We start from the raw sequence: 26,413 nt of genomic DNA, 5'->3' as shown, positions 1-26,413 counted from the left end.
AGTTTTTGCAAAAAGGGTCAATTATAAGGACTAAACTATAATTTTACATATTGTGATTGATGAATGTTTGGATGGGCTCAGGAGGGGCTGTGTGATATGATTGAGTTGTGGGTGTATGGTTTGTAGATATAGAAGTGCGTTTTAAGCCCTTTTGCAGGTTGGGTAGATCCTAGGTATATGAGAGACTCTGTCGGATTTTCGACGGACTTAGGATATCTTTGGTCTTTTTCTTAGTTGTATTGAGTCAAATTTATTAAATAATTATAATAAAATTGTCAGGTGAGCCGGGACAACCTTCCTCCTTCACCCAGCCTCCACAGTGACTTCGGTTGAGTCTGTGAGTAAAATATTAATTTTAATTGTAATTTCGATATTATTATATGTTCAAGCATGCCCATGCATCACTTATAAATATGTATATATGTAGTTAAACTCTAGGCACGTTTTATGTTGCATTCACAACTATTAAAGTGCCATGGATGTTGTTGTGGTAATTTGGAGCAGTGTGCGTGAGTTGGCGTGCGTGTGGTGTGGTATTGGCTATGGACAGGACGGGTAGACACGGCTTGAGATCTTCGCTGGGACCCGATCCTTCGGGGTAGACACGGCTTGAGTTCTTCGCTGGGACCCCGATTTGGTTTATTAAGCGAAAGTTTGGCTTAAGTTCTTCGCTGGCACATGTTGGATTAAGAGGGGTGTATAGGGGATCAGCTCCCATATATGTATTGTTTGACCTTATCGGGTGTGTGAGTGCTCCAGATTACCTTTTTGCTATTATGATGTGAAAATATTGATGATATTGCATTTCACTCTACAGGATGCATTAGCTTTAGATAGCTATAGAGATTATGGTTAAAATTGATATTTTACTCTCTGAGTCAAACGCTCACTCCTGTTCATTATTTTTCCAGGCTACAGGAGAATTATTATTGTAGTTAACCTGCTTTTCTTCTTCGCAGGTCGTTTATTAATATTTGTATAATTTTGTTAACTCCTAGAATTTTCGCATGTGTTAGAAATATTTATTTGATTTGGGTTTGTAATATAATTTGCCATGTTGGACTTGTAAATTTATTATATGCATGCATGTTGGACTGGATGAGGGAGCTGAGGACCCATTTGACTTTATATTATTATGAGTATATGGAGGGTGAGCTGAGCTCCCCAATTGATTATATATCGTGTTTACAGGTCGGGTGAGTCAAAAACTCCCCGTTAAAAGGTCTATTTTATGGCCGGACTCTGTCTGATTGAATTCTTGAAATTGGGTCCAAATGGGCCTTAGAGTTGGGTTGAGGAATAGTTAGGTTTACTACGGGCCTCGAGGGCTTTAGGCTGGCCCAGGTCCTAGTGCCGGTCCGGCCCATAGGTTGGGGCGTGACAATTACAGCATCTTTCAATGTCTTGTCTATGATCATGCTGACTCCGTTCTTGTTTCTCTCCTTTTCGGTAAATCACAGTCGGTACCTTGAATTATCCACTTCCTTACTTTTCTCTCCTACCCATTTAGTCTCCTGAATGCAAGCAATATTCACCCTTCTCTTTATCAAGGTATCCATAAGCTCCATTAATTTTCCTGTAAGTGATCTAACATTCCAAGTACCAACCCTGATTCTCCTCCTATCATGTTCCTTCCTAATTGATCTCCTTCTATAATATCTTCTATTGTTCTCTATGCCTATTTTGTATTCTGTTCTACTATCTGTCCTATGGACTAATTTCTTTACCCACACCCATCTATGATGTGAGAACCCTTGCTCATTTAATACCACACCCGGCGTAAGCATGGGGCGTCGCTTTCGGTGAACTAAAGTGACAGTTTGGTTTTCACAATATTCTTTTTTATTTTAGTTTTTATTAATTTTTTATTGTATTCAAAAAAATACAGACCATAAAAACTACTTTTTTTCAATGCTAAAAAGAATAAAAATAGAAAATATTAATAACATAATAATATAAATATAAATTAAATATTTTGTAAGTGGTATAATACTGGCTTTATAATAATAATTTTTAAGAAATTATACCTGTAATAATATAAATATACATAGAAATAAATTAATTAGGTTTAAATTTAATTGTCTTTAATTATTTTTTTGTTAATATTGATCCTTCATTAAAATTAAATAAAAATTCTTTTAAGTGTTTCATTTAACAAGTTTTAAAATTAATAATAATCTTTGGATGATTTATTTTATTTTTATTTTTTAAAATTGTAGTTATTAAAATATTTTATTTTAATTAATGTTTATAATTTCATAATATTAATATTTTATTTTATTGTAATAAAAAATCTTAGATGGAAATTAACTTACATGAATAATATGCAACTAATAAAATATTTTTAAATATATAAAATAAATATTTAACTGTAAATATAAATTTGAATAATTAGATACTAATAAAGTATTTTATTTAATATTATAATATGTTCAAATTATATTTTTTATTTTTTTTATTAATTTCTTATTTTAGTTAATTATTTTAAAAAAATTTATATTTAATTGAAGTTGAGTATAAATAAGAGTAAGAATATTATATTTATATTCACTCTAAAATTAAGAATTTAAAATTTATATAAATTTTAAAATTAATTTAAACAATAAAAATATAATTATAATTAATGTTCAAAATAAAGAGCAATTTGAGTAAAATTAATATTCTTTCTCCTTCATACATTACAATATAGATACATATTTTTGATAAATTTTAATTTCTGTAAAATTGTAAACTTAATAATTTATTTCCTTTTATTAAATTAATTGTGTTGATTGGCTTCATTCTAATGAAATTTATTTATTTTTATTCAATTGAGGCAACCAAATAATAATGAATGGGTTACACAATTAAAGATAGTTATCTTCTATTTCAAAAAAAAAAAAAATGAAAATACCTAAACTCAAAACTTTTCTGCTCTCCACATGTTAAAAGTGAAGAAAAATTAATTAAAGTATTCCTTATTTTTAAATCATTCCAATGAAATTCAACTTTAAATTGCCACTATCTTTTTTTTTTTAAATCTCCTAATATTATTCTTAATAAGTTGTATTTGTGCTTTGCATTAGTATAATTTTAATAATATTATTGAGTATATTAATTAAATTTTAGCTAATTATTCAATTTTTACATTATATACACATAAATTTTTTTATTAAATATATAATTTTAATATTTAATAAAGAATAATGAACTAATTTGATTAATTTTTTATCAATAAGTTTATTAAATTGATATTTAGTTAATTTAAAATTAATTAAATCAAAACCATAAAGTTAATGACGTGGCAAAAATAGTGAGAATATAATATCAATTTAAAGATAATAATTTGCATCGATTACTTTATTTTATGATATTAGTTTTTTTCAGATAATACATTACATATTTTCTGCTTTCCTTGTATGTATTTATAAATTTAATAGTTTTATATAAGATTTTTTGTTAATTTTTTAAATTATTATTATTATTATTATTATTATTATTATTATTATTATTATTATTATCATTCATGATATGTATACATTTATAATTTTTAGATTAAGCTAATGAAAACGAATGTATATAAATAAAAATAAAAAATTACAGAAGTGAAATTTATTATGAAAAATTTATTGTTATAATATAATTTCATAATTAATATTTTATAAATATATAAATTTAATTATTTATTATTTTGTTAGTTCATATATTTTTGTATTAAATTTCTTTAATAATAAAGTATTGAGTTTATAAGACTAATTAGTTTTTAACATTTTATAATTTTTTAAAAAAATATATAACAGTGAGAAAAATTTAAACTTTTTTTAATCATATTTAATAATTTATAAATATAATAGTAAAATAAATTTAATTTGATATAGTTCATATGATATTGATTTTTTTTTCTTTCTAGTTATTTTCGATTCGATTTTTAATTTTATTTGCTAAAATTAATTATGAATATCCATTTTATTAAATATCAATATTATTAATTTTTATTTGCTATATAATATTTTACTTAATTTCATATTTGAGAAAAATTTTAAAATAGGATTGACAAATATATTAACACTAATAAATTAATAATTAAAATTTTCTTTTTTTTAAAAAAAATAAAAAATCTATATTAATAGATTAAAAAAATATTAATGTTAGTATATTATTATTTTTAATTATAATTATTATAGTAAAAAATATATAAACAATTATTCGATTTATAATAAAATACTTTGTCAAAATAATTTTGTAACATATTTTTAAATTAAATTTTTTATATTTATTTTTCTAAAAATAAACAATAAATTTTAATAAAGGAAGTTATTAAATCCAAAAAAATAAAAATTTTGTTAAATGATATAATGCTTGTATTCACATAAAAATTGAATTTTTTTTATATCAAATATCAATTTGTATATATACATATATTTAAATACAAATTTATTAAATTAAAATAATAATTTTATATTTTAAGTATGATTTCTAATTTTTTATATGTATTTACTATTTGTCAAGTTAGGATAGAATTATAGTATTAAAAAATATTATATTTTTTTATATATACATACATTAATATTTTTAAATTTTTAATAATGTATAGTTTTAAAATAAAAAAAAAATTAGTATTATAAATTCTAGGCTTCCTATTAATTATATTAATTTCATAATTAAACTCAATTTTTAAAATAATATATATTTATCTATTTAAATTTTTTTCTCATATATATATAATTTGTTTTATATGCATAATTATATATTATTTAAAAATTTTACATTCATATAGTTTTATTATATATTATACATTATAATTAAATATTTTTTATAAATTAATGAATATTAATATTTTATAATATTTTCCATTATTATTATTATATATATATAAAGCTTATCAATAAATGTACTAGCATATATATTAATGCAATAATTAAAAATTTTAGAAATATATTTATAATTAAAAATATAAATTTATTTTGTATAAAATATTTTTTAATGAACTTATAAGAAATAAAATAATTCATATGCTTTGCTAACAAAAATTATTTTTTTCCTTGTTCTTTTACGTAAAATTAAATATTATTGTATTAAATAATTTTTTTATAAATAATTATAATTAAGATAGAGATAAAAATCAATTAAGATTCATTAAAAAGTTATTCATATAAATAAAATACTTTTTATTTTTGTAAATAATATAAATTATGAAAGTATTTTTATAAAATTTTATTTTAAATTATAATATAATAAAAATTTAATTAAGTAGAATTTAAATACAAGTAAGATTAAGAATTTTATATTTATATAAACTCTAAAATTATATAAATAATTAAATTTTAAGTAATAAGAATTTTAAATTTATAAAAACCCTAAAACTAAATAAAATAATAAAAATATAATTATAAATATTATAAATAATGAAGGGTAATTTAGATAAAACTAATGTTCTCCCTCTCTTCACACTTTTATATATCATATAGATTTACTAGGGCTATAAGATTTTCTTATTTACACTAATGCTATATTTAATAGGAAATAAATTAAGCAATATAATCAATCATACAATAAAGTTTAATTTATTTGTGATAATATTAATAAGACATTTGCTATGGCGGCGATAATTGGCAGTAGGATGGTGTAATGCTGATTGCGATGGAATGGTAAATCATGTGGCACTGGCAACATTGCCATGACTATCGTATGGTGGTAACATAATGATAATAAAAAAATAAAAAATAATAATTTTATATATTTTTATATATAATGATAATTAAAAACATGCATTCATTTTAAGAGGAATTCCTTGTGCTCTTGGAATTTAGGGGAGGTATCAGCCAAAGAATATAACCTTGAGACAAAGGTGAATGGCTGAAAGTTCCTCTTATACTTTAGTCATGTCAGCAGGATCTTCAAATGCTTTGCTTGTTGATACATTTGTGGCAATCGGGGTCACTATGCCAAGAACCTTCTCGAAGCACCTGGACATCAAGCCACGTATATATTAATTTAGTATAATGTTGTTGCTACTATCAAGAATTATCTCCTTAAAATTACCTTAAAAATCATGATTTTTTTTTTTTATGAATTTCAATGTTCATAGTAATTTTAGATACACATCATAACTGAAATGCACTCCTAAACAAAAAGCAGCGTAAAATTACTGTCACAAAGACAGTAATACATGCAGAAATTTAATTTAAGAGACCTAATTAAACATGCAATTTCTGAAAGATATTTAAAAAAAAAAAACAATATAAAAATAAATATCTATTTTCGACCTCCGTTTACCTTTTGAAGAATTTTATGATGACGTGATCGATATGAACCTTTTGGATCCTTATATTAGGTGGATAACTCATTATAGTAAGTGGTAATCCTAAATTAAAAGGGATTCTTTTATATTTCAACCTCAAGTTCCTCGATAATCATTTGTTTAGGTGTTGATTGAACAAGTTGATTAACTGATAATGATAATTCTGCAATGATTGATATTCTTTTATAAAATCACTCATAACTATAAAAATGAAAAAAAAGCTGAATATATAAATTTAACTATAAATTTTATCAAAATTGCCTTGAGGCACCCTGAAACTTTCAAATCCTCTAATCCTAAACGCCCTAATACACCTCAGGCCTCAGCGCCATACCAAAACCAAAGAAGAAGGCAAGCTCTCTTCTTCCTTGACTACGGAATCTGCTGGTTTAGTTAACTCCCCTGCACCTGCAAGGTCCATTCCAACTGGTCATGCGGAAATCCCATTACTTACTTGAATAAGGTTGAACACCAGTGAAGTCTTTATATATATATATATATATATATATATATATATATATATATATATATACATATATTTGTTTTTCAATGTGCAATACTTCTTACTTCTTAGTGTTCAACAATTAATAAAGAAGTCTCATTTCATGCTGCTCATGATGGGGGAAAAAGAAAACTAGTAAAATTGACGAGATTTGGGACTTGGAAGAATATATATTCTGCTACTTGCTTCAACGAGTCACTTTATGCCTGCTTTCTACGGACACATCACTTATCGTAGGCTGATGGACTTGCTTGCTTGTTTCAAAGAATCCAGAATGGGCCTTACTACAGCTGGGAGGAAAAGACCTGAAATTTTTGAAATGTAAGATTAAATGCCCATTTCTCTGTGAACAATCTAAAACTGTGGCATATACTGTATTTAGAAAATCACCACATTAAAAAGAAAAAGAAGAAGAAGAACAACTAGCAAACACAGAGACTATAGATCCAACTAAAGTAGAATCTTGTCATTGCATTAAGTATCTCAAGGATGTAAACATAAATACACAAAATACACTTTCTTTTGACATTTGACAATGGAAGGAGTGGTATTAGATACTCTCATAATCCTTCTTACATGTCTCTTCTCCTTGCCAATTGAGAATTCTAATTTTTAGCTCAACCTAAGGAACTGCACCAATACTTACATTACCCTTTCTATGCTGCCAACAAATATGATTAAGTATGATGAGAAAGTTGTATAAAGTTGTCTCTCATTATTTTTGTATGTAATTTGTAATTAGAATTAGCTCAATGAGAAGCGGCTTCCAGGCATTGCACACCATACAACTATGCGTTTCGCAAGAACTGATCATGCAAGTTATGGAAAGTATTGTTTTGCTGATAAAAGAAAGGATTAATACTGAGCGCATTCCACAAGCTCTGTGTCCTCATCAATTGATCAACAATCTCGAGTTAGAAATTTAATACTATGAACATAAAATAGCATAGTTTTGATCAAGGTGTGGTTATGAAAAACACCAAACTTTGGGACTTGGAACAGCAGATTGCACTTTGAGAAAAAGTACTGAAGCTTAAGGTTCCACATCAGTATAAAGTTATTTATAGTAGGATGAAAAATAATTGCAGTGAATAAGTGGAGTTTGAGTTAAGGGAAATGGCAACAATCCCTGTTCCAAAATTGGGAAAGGATTTGACTAGGTGTACAATAATTTGTGAACAAAGATATACAAATGAGGGTAATTTGGTAAATTTTAAGTACTTTTTGATATGTAATGTCTATTTAGTTCTTTATAAAATTTTCAGATTTGAATTTCAAAATTCATAATTTTTCTCTCTTCTATTATTGGCCATCCAATTAAATACCAGCTCTTTACCCTATCTTGTTCCGCCAATTATTCAACCAATAAGGGATAAATTTCAACAACTGTCCCTGAATTTATATAGTTGTAACATTACAGTCCTTTAACTTTAAAATGTAACACAAAACTCCTTAAACTTTCAAATTTTGCATAGTAAAATCCCTCTGACTTTCAATTACTGATTTTTCAGTTAGAAATTGATGTGAATAGCTTCCGCATGACACTTAGTCAATATTTCTCTCTCATCTCTTATGCAAAGTGTAAAATTATTCTCTTTACACATGAAAAATTATTCTATTTATAGAGAGAAAAAGACTCAATTTACACATGACTTGAGAGAGAAAAGAAAAATACTGACTAAGCTCCATGCTGGAACTGTCCAGGTCAGCGTCTAGCTGAAAAACTAGTAATTGGAGGTTAGAGAGATTTTACTGTGTAAAATTTGAAAGTTGATAGCGTTTTATGTTATATTTTTAAAATGAGGGACTGTAATATTATAATTAGATAAGTTTAGGAACAGTTGTCAAAATTTATCCACCAATAAGAGATTATCTCACTATTTATGTAACCCATCAAAGCCCACCATTCTCTTAACCTATTAGAGTCCACTATTACTCTAACCAATAATAACACATCTCAACCTCTAATTCGATAACTTATTTTCAAGCAAGAGACTCCATACCCATCTAAAGTATATTCTCCATGTATTCATTTTCGATTTTTTTCTGAATTAAATTCATATTTTCCATCTCATACACCTTTCAATTTCTTAAACTATGGGAGATGATCCGATTTTCATAAGAGGGAGGAAAAAAGGAAAATGTTATGTTGTCTCTAAAATCAAACCGAATAACCCACCCAAAAAATTCAAAAATAAAAATTGAATCTAATTGAATTTCTACAAAATTAAACTGAATTTTTGAATTAAATTGGTCTGGTTAATTATTTCAGTATGAACTAAATAATATTCACCTTTATTTAATTGATTAATTATGATGTACCTGATCATAATTGCTTAATTTATGATGTATTTGACTAATAGTTACTTTGATTAATTAATCTAATTGTCAAAAGTTACTTAATTAATTGATCTAATTAATTATGATCTAATCTATCATAGTTACTTGATTTATGATCTAACTGATTTGGAAGTTCGATTTTCACAAGAGAGAGAAAAAAAAAATATTATGTTATCTCTAAAATCAAACCGTATAAACCAAAAAATTTAAAAATAAAAACAAAATTGAACTAAATTTCTAAAGAAACCAAACCGAATTTCCAAATTAATTATGTTCGATGAATCAGTTATCTCGGTCTGAACTGAATAATGCTCACCCCTATCTAATTGATCATGTTGTAATTGATCATGGTTAATTATGCATTAATTGAATATGATTTATTTGATTAATTGATAAAATACCTGATAGTACTTGATCTAATTGTTAATAGTTATTTGATTAATCGATTTGATTGGTTATAATGTAATTGATCATATTTTCTTGATTTATGATCTAATTGATTGCGATATACTTGATTAATTGATAAAACATTCGATAATACTTAATTATGATGTAATTAATCATAATTAATTGATCTAGACCTAATTGATTATGATTTACTTGATTAACTAATAAAATACCTAATAATACTTTACTATAATCTAACTGATGATAAATAATCAATTTAAAATTTAATTGATCAATCATTACTTGATTAATTTATCTAATTAATTATGGTGTAATTAATCATAATTACTTGATTTATGATCTAATTAATTAATAATTACTTGATTAATTGATTTAATTATTAATAGTTACTTGGTTAATTGATCTAGTTGATTATGATCTAATTTAGCATAGTTACTTAATTTATTATCTAATTAATTAGGCAGTTTGATTTTCACTATAGGAAGGAAAAAAATATTATGTTATCTCTAAAACGGAATTGAATAAACAAAAAAAAAATTCAAAACTAAAAATTGAACCAAACTGAATTTCAACAAAAATAGAACCTAATTTCCAAATTAATTTGATTCTATCAGTCGGTTATTTCGATCTGAACCAAATAATGCTCATCTCTATCTAATTGATTAATTGATTATAATGTAATTAGTCATAGTTACTTGATTTGTGATTTAATTAATTATGATCTACTTAATTAATTGATAAAATACCCATATTTGATTATGATCTAATTGTTAATAGTTATTTGATTAATCGATCTAATTGGTTATGATATAATTGATTATAATTACTTGATTTATAATCTATTTGATTGTGATCTAACTGATTAATTGATAAAATACCCGATAACACTTAGTCATAATATAATTGATCATAATAAATTGATTTATGATCTAATTGATTATGATTTAATTGATTAATTAATAAAATATTAGATAATATATGATTATGATCTGATTGATTATAGTTACTTGATTTTGATCTAATTAATCATAGTTACTTGATTTATGATCTAATTAATTAAGTAATCTAATTTTCAAAAGAGGGGAAAGGAGAACAATATTATGTTGTTTCCAAAACTAAACCAAATATATAAAAAAATTAATAAATAAAAATTAAACTGGACATAATTTTTGGAAAAACCTAATCGAATTTCTGAATTAATTTGATTCAGTTGGTTATTTCAATTTGAATTGAATAATACTCACCCTTATCCAATTAATTAATTGATTATGATCTAATTAATTATAATTACTTGATTTATAATCTAATTGATCATAGTTACTTGATTTGTGATTTAATTGATTATGATCCACTTGATTAATTGATAAAATACGTTATAGTACTCGATGATGATGTAATTGATTATAATTACTTGATTTATGAGGTAATTGATTAGGATATACTTTGTTAATTGATAAATACTTGATAGTGCATGATTATAATGTAATTGATGATAGTTACTTGATTTATGATTTAATTGATTATGATATACTTGATTAATTGATAAAATAACAGATAATTCTTGATTATGATAATTGATTATAATTAATTGATTTATGATCTACTTAATTAATTGATAAAATATCCGATTGTATTTAATTATGATCTAATTGATTATAGTACTTAATTTATGATCTATTTGATTAGTTAATAAAATACTCAATAGTACTTTATTATGATCTAATTGATCATAGTTACTTGCTAACATCTAATTGATTAATTGATCTAATTGTTAATAGTTACTTGATTAATTTATCCAATTAATTATGTTATAATTGAGTATAGTTACTTAATTTTTGATCTAGTTGATTAATAGTTACTTGATTAATTGATCTAATTATTAATAGTTATTTGATTAATTAATCTAATTGATCATAATTACTTGATTTATGATTTAATTGGCTTATTGGTTGCTTGCCTGGTTCAAATGGGTCAACTCCAGTTTGCTCTTTAAAGGGATTAAAGCTTGAACTAAACTAGCTACTTGCCTAGTTCTCAATTAAATCGATTTGACTAATCTGATTTGGTTCGATTCTAACACATCGTATAAATCAATTGTAATTTGTTGAATTTTTGGTATGGTTAGACACGATTGATTGAATTTTTGGGGGGCTATAATTAGTTGAGATGTTAATGAGAGCTATTGATTGGTTAAAAATTTGGTAAGACATGCTTGGTTAAAAGATTAGTGATAGCTGATTGGTAAAAAAAAAAAGGAGGATTATGATTGATTGGATTTTAAAAAGAAATAATTTTAGTGGAAAACCAAATTAATTTGGAGGTTTTTATTTTTTGGGTCATCAAGAGGTGTATCTAATCACCCCCGGGCTCTACAATAGCTTAGAAATCACGGGAGTCAGATAACAAGCTATAAGACTCCAGGTCAATAGGCTCGAACCTGAAATTTCTTTCAAGTCTAACTCATCATTAACCTCTAGGTCAATGAATCACCGGTAATTTGGAGACTAAATGATTTAAGGGTAAAATGGATATTTCATTTCATTTTTACAATTTTTATAAGATTTTTTTTTTTAATGTATACCAAGCATTTTCCATTTGGAAAATGGAGTTTATAAATCCTAGAAGAGAGAATACAGTAATAAATCCTAGGAGAGAGAATACAGTAATAAAGGAGTTTTCTACCGGTGATTTTTTTTTTCCATGTCAGATATTCTTTACCCGTCACTTTCTCCTTTTTGCACATTCATTCTTAATTTCAGTTTTTAAAAATTAAAAAGTTGAAGGATGAGATCTAACATTTTAAAACTTTAAGGTGATGAGATATTTTTAATAAATTTTAAGAATATAGCCTCAAATTTAATTTTTTTAAAGTAACTTAATTCAATTAAAATTATAAATTAAATAAAATAAATAACACGCTTATAACTTTAAATATTATGAAAAGAAAAACTTTTTTGTAATTCAAGAAATTTTAGCAAGAGAGAGTCTAATAATAGGAATAAGATTATGGAAAAAAAGTTATTAAAATTTTAAATTAATAAAAATGATGAAGGAGCTGTGTTAAATTTCCTTTAATATTTATCTAATCCTTTTTAAAATTGGGTGATTGTGGATTTACTAAAGGAGAAAAGGGGTAAAGGGAAATTTATAAAAATTTGAATTTTTGTTTTCAATGTGTTTTGTATCATTCTTTCGATAAAGAAGTAAAAAATTTAAAAATTATTTATAAAATTTTGAGTAAACCATTAAAAGCTTTTAAGGTACAGAGATTCCTTGTCCATCAAAATTTGATGGGCAGTAATAAAAAAAATATTAAATGTTTAGGAATCTCAGGTAGCCAGTGCTGCCCCTGCCTCCGTCCGTCGCCTAGCTTCTTGAAGTAGTGAATCATGGTGTCACGCGGAAAAAAGAGTAAAAGGAAACTGAAGGATAAGGTGATGGTGATACTGATGGACCCCCGCCTTCTACCCCAAAGTGGACAGCTTCACAAAGGGAGAGAATAGATGACAAAGACCTGAAAGTGGACTCTCACTCTCTTATTCACAGAAGGTGCCTAGTGGAGATCCCAAGTACCACTCTGCTTCTACCTTCAGTGGGTCCAAGCAGCCAGAGAACGCCACCTTTTATTTTACGATAAAGAAAGTTGAAAAGCACCCACAATACAAACTGCCCAGCAGCCATTACATCACTGCTATCTACCTTTTTTTTTTATTTATTTAAATTGTTTCTTTTTGTTCATCCAATCTATCTACCACTTTCAAAACTCTGTTTCTTCTCTTGTAAAATGGGATGCTCTGGATCCTCACTGGCCAATGGAGATGGTAAAGTTTTTGCATTGATTCCTTAATTGGTTCCTTTGGTTATCCTGTTCTTTGATCGAGTTCTTATTGTGTTTAGTGTTTCAATCGATTAGATGCGTTGAAATGGAGCTTCTTGATATTTGCAACCTCTGATATTTCTTTCTTTGTCTATGCTAATGGGCAGATTTAGTGTTGATTGCCGATAATGATTCTCAGATTCTATGGTGATTAATAGATGATTGCATTTTAATGATTTCATAATATATATATATATATATATATATATATATATATATATATATATATATATATATATATATATATATATATTTATTTATTTATTTATAATTTTTTTCAATGAATCTGCGTGCAGTATTCGCCACTGCTCTTTTAGCTTGATGATTAAATTGAGACCAGCTCCTGACAGTTGGAACTTTTGTGATTGTGATTATGAATTTATGATTGCATTCATTGATTTTCACTGCCTTGGAAAATTTGTAGAAAAGAGATGAATCTGTGAAATGCCTGATGCCTTAGTTCGCTTTTTCTGAATTAGTTCGCTTTTTCTGAATTTAACAATTTATAAAATTGAGCGTGACTCGTAACCTTTTTGAGTTATCAGACCTGCATAGTGGTAGTTCTTCAGTGTGCAACTGCAGAAAATAAAGCAACACCCATTACAATATACTTGAAATGAATGACATGCTGTCAAAACGCATAAAATGCACAGTTAGAAATCAATTTAGGCTGGCAGGAGATGGACAATGCAAGTTAATGAATTAATTAGAATGAGTCCATTTAAAAAGTTTATTGCATTGCAATCTGTAATGCCCATATACCCCGTAGTATGCTTATGTTTGTATCATGCATCAGATTTTATTTTATTTTATTTTTTCAGTTTTTTTCACATTGCTTATGGCCTGCCTTGGTGTTTTTTCACTTAATGGTGTACATTAACTCGTGGAGTTTACTCACAGCTGAAACCTAGTTGGCTTTAATGAAATTATTTGTGGCTTATCTATCCCTGCAGAGCGTAAAAAGAAAATCCGGAAGCCAAAACCATGGAAGCATTCTGAGCCAATCACAAGGACACAACTACTGCAGATGCGTGAGGAGTTTTGGGATACTGCTCCTCATTATGGTGGGCAGAAAGGTATTGAAACTCTTAAACCAGTTAACCTATCAACAATAAGTGCTGGTGAAATGTTTCTTTCTTGTTCATGCAGTCAGGTGAAATCTACATTTTCTAATCTAGTTGCCGACCTTGATTGACATATTCTGATTCATCTGTCCATGAACCTGAAGTTCTGATCTTGTTTCCTCACCCCACATATCATAAAACAAGGTGCAGAAGTACTTGCACTATGCACATGCAAATCCAAGTATGAACTAAGCATGCAGTGATCCAGTGTGACCACAATACACAGGGTAGCCTTTTTTTGTCTGTGATTTTATATAGTACTTAAATTTAAATAGAGTTAGTAATGAGGAGCAAAAGCGACCACGATGTAGCAAATATAGCATGAGGAGGAGAAACCATTCTACAAGACTTGACAGAACAAAGTGTTGGAGAAAAGAGTGTATTTTGTCTTCTATACTGCAATGTTAGGAGTAACAATTCTTCCTGGTGGCATTTTTGTTTTTCCCTAAAAGCAGGATTTAAGTAGTGTCCATTTTTTTTTTCACTTTATTATTTCTCAGACTTCATTTCCTGAATTGTGAATTTCATTGATCTTCTAAATGATTTGTTTCGATTTATTTGTCCTGCATACACTTTATAACAGTCATCCTAGATCATAGTTGATGCATTATATTACTATGATAATGTGGCAAGCAGTTCGCAACAATAGCCCTTACAATAGATACATAATAACATACAAGAAAGGTTGAAAAGCAGCCCACTTTGGTTAGCAATGCAATTGGGATGCTTCTGGGGCTAAAAATATGCAACACTTTTGATTTATTTGTTGGAATTGTTTGTTAGGGCAACTATTGACACTTTACTTTGTCTTTTCTTCTAGTACATGGATACGAGTGGGATTTTACATCAGAAAGTTCCAACAGCAACAGGTAGTGGAGTGGTAGAGTAGAAACGGTTAATAAAGCGTGTGAGCTTTTAGATATTGTAGGAGCAAATAGTTCTCTGCAAGCTTTTTTGTAGCTTGATGGTCTTACTGGGATGCTGGTAGATGTTTGTATTATGGTCAATGCCATTATTTGTCCAAATTTAGTTGTCTTTCACAGTTATAGCTATGGTGAGAGTCACATTTATGGCCATTGTCATCGAAGAACATGTGCTTTAAATACTTGTTTAGAAATTACCAATCTGCCAGACAAAGACATTTGATACAGAACTTCGGATATTTACTTTCATTTCCTGGTTTTGTTATTTGTTTGGCCAGTTATACTATTTTTGGCCGAAGTCCAGCTTTTCTTATGTGCTTATACTCGCATCCATTTCAATTCCATCCATTTGTCTATATTAGTGTTGATGTTGCTATCATCATGCTTCCAGTTGTTAATTGTTCTCTTCTCTTTGATATCTTAATTGGCTTTAGCTTTCTCTATGGAATAGACTTGTTGAAATTAGACGTCAGTGATTAACCGAAACATGCCTGGAGTTGCAAAATCTGCTGGTTGATGAATTTGCTGAAGTTTTGATGTTTGAGATCTCTTTATTAAGGTTTACTAGTGCACAGATTCATGGGACTCCTAGCTAATGTAGCGTACTATTATTTACTTGTTATTTTACTTTAAGTTATTCTCTGGGTTAATAATCTGCATTACATTCTTCAAAGAAATTATAAAGCCAGTACCTTTAGTTTGCTTGTCAGACCTTTTCATATTCTGTGATTATTGGTATGGATGCTTTGTTTTATTTTTATTTTTATTTAAGGAACAATTCAATGGGATGAGTGGGAATAACTAACATGCCTGAGGATGTTTTCTGCTATCAGAGATATGGGACGCACTTCATGCTGCTGCTGAAGCTGATTTAACTCTTGCACAAGCAATTGTGGACAGTGCTGGTGTGATTATTCAGAGTGAAGACTTGACAATCTGCTATGATGAGAGAGGTGCCAAATATGTTTCCTCCTTTCTCTGCCTCATCTTTCTTCTGCATATGTGTATGTGCATGACTGCATATATTACTTTGTTTAAATAGAAACTTTATGCCTCAGAATTCATTCATCTTGTATATTAAATTTCTGCAGGTGCAAAGTATGAACTTCCAAATTATGTCTTGAGTGAGCCAAAAAATTTGATTAAAGATAATTGAAAATGGGGCAAATGAACGCAATGCTCCATTTACGGTATATCTTGTAAAAATTGTCTCATTTTCATTTTACTTCTGAAATGTCTTCCAATTGAAATTTGTATGGGCCATCATTCATGTAACATTCAAAATGTCAGCCTACTATTGTGACTTGTGACATTGTGACTCAAACAATTAAATAGCTATTTCTGCATACTGGTGGTGCTTTTTCAGTCAGTGCATGACAGTTTTCCAAAGGAATATGTAATACAATAGCAGTTCTTGTCAGTGAAATCTCTGTTGTTTCAATCCTATATACTGCACTTACTATTTGTGTTAAATTAGAAAGAGAGAAGTGTAGACATAAAGAATTTAGTAATGCTGTATGTATTGATGAAACCGTTACCAATTCTCAACTCTCCTACTCCATCAATTGTGAATCAAATGTCATTCTTCAGTTGATATGATTGTAGCTAAAAGCACCCGATTCATTACTAACAAAAATTCTGTTCAAATGCTGCTAAATAATACTAGAAGTTGTGAGTATGTTGTTTTCCTGCATCATTTTCATGGTTTACTAATCGTTTTGTCTGTGCATTATCTTTGCAGTGTAATTACCATTAAAAAAGATTGTGTATGATTAAAAAGAATATGTTCATGATAACGAATATAACAATAAATATTTTGCTAATATTCAAGAAATAATATTAGTTTGTGATCTTTACATTTTTATTCTCATGTTGATTTTGAAATATTATTATAAAATGAGGTGGCTTGCATTTGTAAACCATGTTTAAGGTTCAACAACATGATCATAAATCTTCAGCCGTTAATCCTACACCATGATTGAGAATTCTTGTCTAATTGAGTAATTGACCTTGGTTATGTTTCTTGAACAGAGACATTACAAGCTTAAACCCATCAACAGCTGGGGGATTCATGGTCTAAACTATGAATTGTGCCCTTCATAATCCAAATGAATTGACACAGCTACAAAAGTTATAAACAAATCTTCTTGAATTACATCTTGCAAGGGAGATTGTGTTACTTTGATTCGTATTCTTATGAGTAATTAGACCACAGAAATTAGGTTGTCTATGAACATAAAATTTCACCTGCATTTCACATTGATTATGCCTATGGTTGGTGTCAATGGTGCGTGTGTTTTAATAAAAGCTAGTGTGGGGCATGCTGCTGTGAATTCTCATGCAGATAGGAATAATAACAAAAACATGGGTGAGTTGGTTTGACAACTTCTTTATTACTTAAGTCAGTCATGGTAATGGAAGCTAACCGAGCTTAGTTAAGCGGTTTGACCGCCCTAAGAACCCTATCTAGAAGGGGTAAAGGAGTGCTATATCGCCGCAAAGATGCAGGTAGGCACGTGAGGAACTACTCAGATAAAAACAAAATCGAGTTTTTTTAACAATTTTTCTTAAGATTACTAGAGATTGCATTACCCCATAAGAGAAAATAAAAAAGATTTAAGAGTGGAACACACTAATAAGCTTTTGTCTCTTCGGAACTAGACATGCAAGAAAGCTTCCAATGAATAGAAATGATGCTTTCCACCCTCTATATATAAAGGTCATAAATTAAATAAAACATAGGCCCTGTTTGGTATTGAGTTTCAGAGCTTGAAATTATTTTTCTGAATAAAAATACAATTTTAGATGCTATGGAGAAAAACAGTTTGGAAAAAGCTGTTTTGTTATTTTAGTGTTCTTATGACTAAAACTGATCAAATTTAATTTTTAATTATTTTTTAACACTCTTTAATTAGTATATTTAAAAAAATAATTTTTTCAACAACAGTTTCAACAACAATACCAAACAGACCATAGAAGGATTATGCTAATCACTTTTCAAACCTAAACCCCATCCGGAATAAAAGGGAGAATTTAGGCACCATTAATTTGTAATGCAAAGACATTAACAATGCAATTAATTGTATTAAAGGCAGATGGGGTTACCCTAATCATTTGCATTGGAGGAAGTTGATCATAATTAAAGTTAATTTAACTTAAAATAACTAGCAGTCAATGATGTGCTTTTTAAGTACTGAACACAGCATTAAACTTATTATTTAAGATTAATGGCCAACCTTTTCAACCTTTTCTTCTTCTTCTTCTTTTTAGGTATTAGCTTTTTCAACAGAAGATTGAGAGAGTGAGGACTAGACTTGAAACTTATTTTATGAGTAATATATTTTTTACTATTAAATTAAGTCAGACTAGATATTAGCTTTTGCCTTTCCTTTTTATTTCACTTTTTTGGTAGTTGAAGGAATGATTCAGAAACTGACCCCATCTACCAAAATGAGTCCTCTAGATGATTTCTATGGCTTCCAGGGAAAAAAGAAAAGGCCAATAAACACATGAATTTATTAGTTAGTTATGAATGTGCATGTGTTTACAGCTTGCTATACCTAATACTAGTGTTACATTTATGTTATATAGCCACTGTCTGCCCTGCTACTGCATGAGAACTATTATGGTCACCTACAACCAAAATTTTCTTATTTTTTATTTAATTAAAAAACTTAGATTCTTTATAAAAATAAAAGAAAAACTTTGATTCTTATTCATAACTCTTTTGGTCTTATTTAATTTTATCAATTTCTTATTCTTTTATCTTAATCTTTTATCGTATTAATTTATTGTTTTATCCTCTGTGCCTTATTAACTTATAGGCCGATTAAATCAACTTATATATTGTAAAATTAATTTAATTTATTTATTTTATAATCTTTCATTTATTTTTATCTATCACATTTAGGTTTTTTTGTCTAAAATTTTTTGTCGCATTTAAAATCAAAGAGTATTAACTATTTTTTTTTTTCAATTTTACCCTTAATCTCTACTAAATATATAATAAATATTTATATAAATTTTTGGTTGTGATCAAAGGTAATTTAGTCAATTATTAGTATATTTTTATAAAAAAATGAGGTTATTTAATCATTTTATTAATCATTGTGCAAAATCTAAATGCACCAGATAAAAATGACTATGATAATAATAATTTTTAAACTTATAAGTAAAAAAAAAATTAATAAAAGTCCAAAATTTCATTTTGATGATTTGAAAAAATGATTATAAGTTAATTTGATTAAATATTTTATTATATTATTCTTATTTAATTTTAAAATTTCACTATGTATTTTATTATAATATTTTTTTAACAATTTTAACGATAAACATACTTATAAATTAATTTTTACAAGTTATATCAAACATCTCAATAAATTAGTTTTATAAAAGATATATAAAGAACCATATCTTGAACCTGTAAATTAGCATAATTTCTCAAAGGTAGAGTGAAAATGGCACCCATTGCATTGTTTGTTGACATTCAATTAACATGATTCTAACCTCTACTTGGTCCCTAAAACATCACTCTTATGCAAAAATAATTAATTAAACACACACAAAAGAGAAGCTGGACGAAGTGGAACTATAAGCAGCCATAAGAGGCACTGCTCTCTATTATATACCCATATAATTTATTACATCCAAAATTTGTATCGAAAATCGCAAAGCTATCATCACAAGAACAACATAATCTAAGTAAACTGGTTAATTTTTAACCTGTAGTTTCTCAATTTTAGAATTTGTTACACTTTGATCCCATCTTCATTTTGCTACTATAAAATTTCTTAACTTAAAAATATTATATAAAATTTCTCGTACCTAAGATTGAGTATTCAGTTCAAAGCAAACCGAATTATTAAAACCGAATTAACCAAATACTATATTTTAGAAATCAAACCGAACTGAAATAAATGAAAAATGGAACCAAACTGAACTGCTCTATTTCGGTTCGGTTTTGTTTGAACCAATTGGTTTTTGAGCTTTAGATGGATTTTTAAATTTAGACTTGATTTTCAAGTTATTTGATTTGATTTTGACCTTAGTTTGAACCTAATAACCATTAATCAATGAAATTAAACAATTTATACATATATAATTCATAAATTTCTAATAAAAATAAATTAATTTAAAAATCAATAAAGTAATTTAGTTTGGTTCTGTTTAACTGATTTTTTCTCTCTAAAATCGAACCAAATTGAAATAATCGAAAATTTTAAAATGTAAAACCGAATCGAATCAAATTACCTTAAAAACCAAATTAAATTATCAAATTAAGGTGATTCGGTTTAATTTATTCGGTTCAAATCAAATAATACTCACCCCTACTTGTACCATAATCCTAATATATTTTAAACTAATTTAATACGTGACAATATTATGTTATAAAATAAAAAAAATAAAAAAAAAGTGACATACGAAATTCATATTACCCTCTCTCCTCAATCTCTCTTTCTCTCTCTCACGTTCTCTTTATCTCTCTAAAATCCCTCATTACTCATTTGTTAAATACTTATCAATGCTAAAAGAGATCTCTCTTTCTTCTATTCTACTCTCCTATCGAAACTCAGTTGACAATGTCAAATACAATGAAGTAATTTTTCACCCAAGGTGTAGGTGCAACCTCGAATTTGATCCACGGATATCTGGGACAAGAGGAAATCTGAAAATACATTTTTTGGGAGCAAAAACTTAAGGTAAATATAAATGGTTTTTTCTTTTTTTAATTTGAAAGCTGAATTTTTTGGGTGAAATGCACTAAATATATCTTATATGTGGCGCTTATTTTTTTTTTAAAATTTATTTTTATTTTATAGAGTGATATTACACATATTAGACTAATTAAAGATACTTTAAAATTCTAGTATAAGAGATTTTTATATAATATTTTTTAAAATTGATAAATTTTATGTTAATAAAGTGAAGATAATGCCGAAAGTGTAACAAACTACAAATTTGAGCAACGGCTTGCAAAAATCAGCTAAGTAAACCTCGATAAACTTCGGCATGTAGATTGAGAGCTAGGAAGATATGGACTTTCTTGGGTGACGGCAACTTTGTGCCATTTTTGTTGAAAATGAGGCAGTAACATATGGCAAAAGCAGTAGTGAGGACATGGACAGAGAAACGTTTGTGTACAGTGGCTTGTGATTCTCTTGAGGTTGATGACACCAATGAAAATTCGCCCTTCTGCTTCACTAGGCACCAAACCTTGTGTGGTCCACCTAGGCCATAATAATGAGAATCCAACAAGATCCAATCAAATTGACTTTTACCAAGACCTATATATAGGGGTCGGCAACTTGGATTTTATGTTTATATCCTATATTGCTTATATATGTCACTACTAGCCTGAAAGGGATCTTGTTTTGGGCGGCCAAACTCATTAATCATATAATTATACAAATTTCAAATTAAGAAAGGTGACGAAGATTGAAAAGTAGGAAGCATATTACTCATTTGATAAATTTAAATTTAAATATTTAATGGTAGTATTATGATAGATGTGTAAATATAAAATACATACATAATTACAGAATTACATTTTTTAAAAAAAATATATTATTTACGTAATTCGATAATAAGTTTTACATTCACATACAAGAATAAGAGAAAAAAAAATCTCTATGAGCAAGATAAAATCACTCTAAACTCTTAAATTCTAATTTTAGTATTTTTAAAATATCTTATAAATCAAACAGGGTAAAAAAAAAATATTTCTATTCGAGCTCGAATCCCATCACTAATGCAAAACTTTCAGATCATTTCACAATTCAAATTTATGAAAATATATCTAAAATTTAAACCACATAAAATAATAATAATAATAATAATAATAATAGATAGGTTGATAAGATATATAGTTGTTCACCAAAAATCATTGAAATTAAATTTTCCACATTTATTAGGACAATGCAAGTTTTTCAAACAAGGCTCAAACTGATTTGCATTCTCAATTGTTATAGAAGACAGATGGATACAACCCATATTCTCAATATCAGTGGCAAAACTACGGTCATAATTTTTACACCTCCGAATGTACAAGCACCAAATGGGGGACCCTCTTGGGGGCTAAATTTTTCTGGGTTGGTAGTAGGAATTGGAATGACATGTTGTGTATGGATGCCATTTTGCCTGTTGTGTCCCACAAATAGTTGATAAGGCAGACACCAAGATTGGATGTTTTCTCTTGATCTCATTATATAATATTTTGTTCATAACCTAACAGACTTATTTACAAGATTTTGGTGACACTCCCCTTTGCATATAGGTTTGAGAAAACAGATTAATGAATATGAATTGACAGTTTTTAAGAACAAGATTTGCATTACTCTCTGGGATTATAGCTTAGTCCAACTCAATGAGCATTTGTAGGGGAGAGCAAATTTCGGTTTAAACAGAAAAATCGAACCGAATCGAGTCAATTCAATTCAATCGATTCGATTTTAAAATTCAATCGGTTCAGTTTGATTTATAAATTTTGATAATTTCAGTTAATCGATTTGGTTCAGTTATTTTCCTAAAAAATAAAAAAAAAATTAAACCAAACTAAAATTACTAATATATATATCTATCTATCAAGGAAACCCTAAGATTTTTTAGTTTTGATTTCTAAGTTTTTTTTTTATGTTTTTGTTATTGAGATTTAATGTTGAAAATATGAAATTTTACAAAATTCAGTTTGATCGATTTAAAATCGAACCAAACTGATATTTATCGATTTGATTTAATTTAATTTTCTCTTAATAATCAATTTAATTTAATTTTTAAAATTTTTAATTTTTAATTTTTGATTTTATCAATTCAGAACCGAATAGAACATTTGGACGCTCCTAAAAATTTGGACAGCTTCTCAGACTTGGACACTCAAAACATATTTAATGCAAAATCATTGGTTAAATCTTACTTTTTCAGTGACCATGAGAGCCCACAGGCCAGAGTCATCCCTTCCGCCTCCTTTCTGGCTTTCCCGCATATTGAGAGTTGGAGTAGGGGCCGGTTGGGACACCAATTGTATATATATACACACACACAGAAAGAAAAGAGTTTATGGGTAGAAGGGGTACTTCATTTTAAGAATAGGGAAAGCTTACGGATCACTATGATTCGCAGTAGAGTTTACATATTGCCTTGAATTCTAATAGATGAGATATGACTTGAGATAAATGCATGCAGAGCTAAATATTTAAAGTAACTACACACTTACCTGCAAGTTGCGTAAATATATTTTATTTTTTAAAATTATTAATAAAATAAGTAATAAAAAATATAATATTTAAATTTAAAAAATATTAAAAATATAAAAATTAATAAATTATAACAACATACCTTATAAATATTTATAAGAACTCTTATCTACCATATCCATATACTTTTTTTAATATAAATTTTAAGATCTAATTATAGATATTTATAATGATTTTAAATTTATATTAACATTTTTTTATTAAAATTCAATAGAATTATATTTTCAATAGTAATTTTACGTGATATTTATTCATGAATATATATACTTGTGATTATTGCCTTTCTTATATGTCATTGTTATGTTCATTAATTACCTTTCATTTTACTTGTCATTAGCTTATTTACCTTTCTTTCATAACCTAATTTTATGTTGCAACCTTATTATAGATGTTATGTTAAGAATTATGAGGAAATTAAAAAGTCACATTAATAAGTGATTAGTGATAATATTACGATCATAAATTTAGAGAGATCAATATTTTTTTAATATATACATAATAGTTATTAATAATTAATGATAAATATAACTAAAACATATAGAAATAATATGCATTAAAATTAAATATTGATATATTAATTTTATTTAAATTTTTATATTAAGTACTAGAAAATTAAAAGTCGTATCAAATAGTGATAATAATAAAACTAACAAATTTTGTTTAATATATAAATTTTAATTATTATTAATGATAAATTTTATTAATTAGTAGTAATAATAAAATTAATAAATTTTATTTAATATGTTCATATTAAATTATTATTAATAATGAAAATTTAAATATTTTATTTATTTATTATATAAATATTAATTATTATTAATAAATTTTGTTTAATTTAATATATACATACTCAACTCAACTCAACTAAGCGTTTATCCCAAAAATTTATTGGGGTTGGCTATATGGATTCTCTTCCTCCACTCTAAATGATTTTGGATTAAATTCTCGAAAATGTGAAAATCGTAAGAATCCATATCATGAGGTTTGACGAAATTTTTACACTGATTGTCACTTACTATAACTCTTCTCCTTTATTCGGGCTTGAGACCGGCTAAGGACAAACTACTTAAGTAGAGTTTAATTTAATATATACATATTATAAATTAATTATTATTAATTATAAAAATGTACATCTTTTTACAATTATAATTTATAAAGATACCTATATATTAATTTCATTTAAATTTTATTTTTTTGTCAAAAATAGAATACACGCACACACGAGTTAGTGATGAAAATTAATTTGAATTTTAATGTTAAGCATTAAAAAAATAACAAGTCACATATTAATTAGTAGCAATAATAAATTTAATACATTTTTTAATATATACATATTAATTATAACTCCGCCTAAGTAGTTTGCGCTTAGCCAGTCCCAAGCCCGGATAAAGGAGGAGGGTTGCGGTAAGTGACAACCAGCATAAAAATTTTGTCACACCCTATGATATGGATTCAAATGACATAAACGTTAGGGCGTCCTCTACCTACGACGTGCTACATCAGAGCCCAGGTGTAGTGAGAAATATGCAAGGGTGTAGAGTATTCATATGAAAGTAAACAAAGGTTTTGGGAAGATATGGATGATCTAATGCAAAACATAATGAATGAAGATAATGTTTTCATCGGTGGGGATTTGAATGGACATGTAGGAAGTGATAGGCAAGGTTATGAGAATGTTCATGGAGGTTTTGGTTTTGGCAGCCAAAATGAGGAGAGAAAAAGCATTTTAGATTTTGCTATGGCATATGACCTAATACTAGAAAATACCTACTTTATAAAAAGAGAGTCACATTTAGTGACTTTCAAAAGTGGGCAACATAGAAGCCAAATTGATTTCCTCTTAACCAGGAAGACAAATAGATCTCTATGCAAGGATTGCAGGGTCATTCCGGGAGAGGCTTTAACAAGTCAACATTGGTAAGTGGTCTTGAATGTCAAGTTTAGGAACAATTCAAGTAAGGTTAGAAGAAATAGTGTAGCTTAAACAAAGTGGTGGGAGTTCAAAGGAGTAAAGCAAATAAAGTTAAAAAATGAGAGTGGTGGGAGTTCAAAGGAGTAAAGCAAATAAAGTTAAAAAATGAGCTTCTCGAGTCCAAAGCAAGGAAGCTGGATATGGAGGCCAATGGTATGTGGATATAGATGGCATCAAAGATTAGAGAAGTAGCTAGAAAAGTACTTGGAGAGTATAGATGATATGGACTACCCTCAAAAGAAAGATGATAGTGGAATGAGGAAGTATAAAAGGCAGCGAAGAAAAAGAAGGAATGGTATAAGAAATTACCTAAGTGTGATAACAATAAGGCATATGAACAGTACAAGATAGCAAAGAAAGAGGCAAAAAAGACAGTTAGTCAAGCAAGACCGCAGGCCTCTGAAAAGTTATATGAGAAACTTGAAACTAAAGAAGGGGAAAAAGATATTTATAGATTAAGAATGTAAAGGTCAGGCTCCAACCACTAGAAGAATTGTTTGCTTTAGCTATCAGCCTCATGGTTTTGTCCCATAGGTGGAATGGAGAACTTCCTAGGAGATTACCCATCCTAGGATTTCTCTCAAGCGAGTATGCTTAACCCTAGAGTTCTTTCAACTCTCCAGGCCATTCCACCAAAAGGCGCCTCTAGTGATTAGTTCCCCCATTTTATATATCATTACTTTCCACTCCCATTCCGATGTGGGACGTGTTTTCCATCTTTTAGGGAGCTTTTCGCCG

The 26,413-nt window shown here is 27.7% G+C and overlaps 1 protein-coding gene across 1 annotated transcript; it reads left to right on the top strand.

The window, feature by feature from the left end:
* The first annotated feature begins 12,880 nt into the window (after positions 1–12,880).
* LOC110642660 (uncharacterized) lies at positions 12,881–16,775 on the top strand. The gene is made up of 4 exons (XM_021794768.2): positions 12,881–13,351; positions 14,361–14,483; positions 16,288–16,407; positions 16,546–16,775. The coding sequence occupies exons 1-4, from the start codon at positions 13,315–13,317 to the stop codon at positions 16,608–16,610; spliced, it is 345 nt and encodes a 114-aa protein (XP_021650460.2). The 5' UTR covers positions 12,881–13,314; the 3' UTR covers positions 16,611–16,775.
* Positions 16,776–26,413: the final 9,638 nt, after the last annotated feature.

The sequence above is a fragment of the Hevea brasiliensis genome, chromosome 11 (genome assembly GCF_030052815.1).
Source record: "Hevea brasiliensis isolate MT/VB/25A 57/8 chromosome 11, ASM3005281v1, whole genome shotgun sequence".
NCBI lineage: Eukaryota > Viridiplantae > Streptophyta > Magnoliopsida > Malpighiales > Euphorbiaceae > Hevea > Hevea brasiliensis.
The sequence above is the reverse complement of the archived record's forward strand: the minus strand, read 5'-3'. Positions and strand labels throughout refer to the sequence as shown.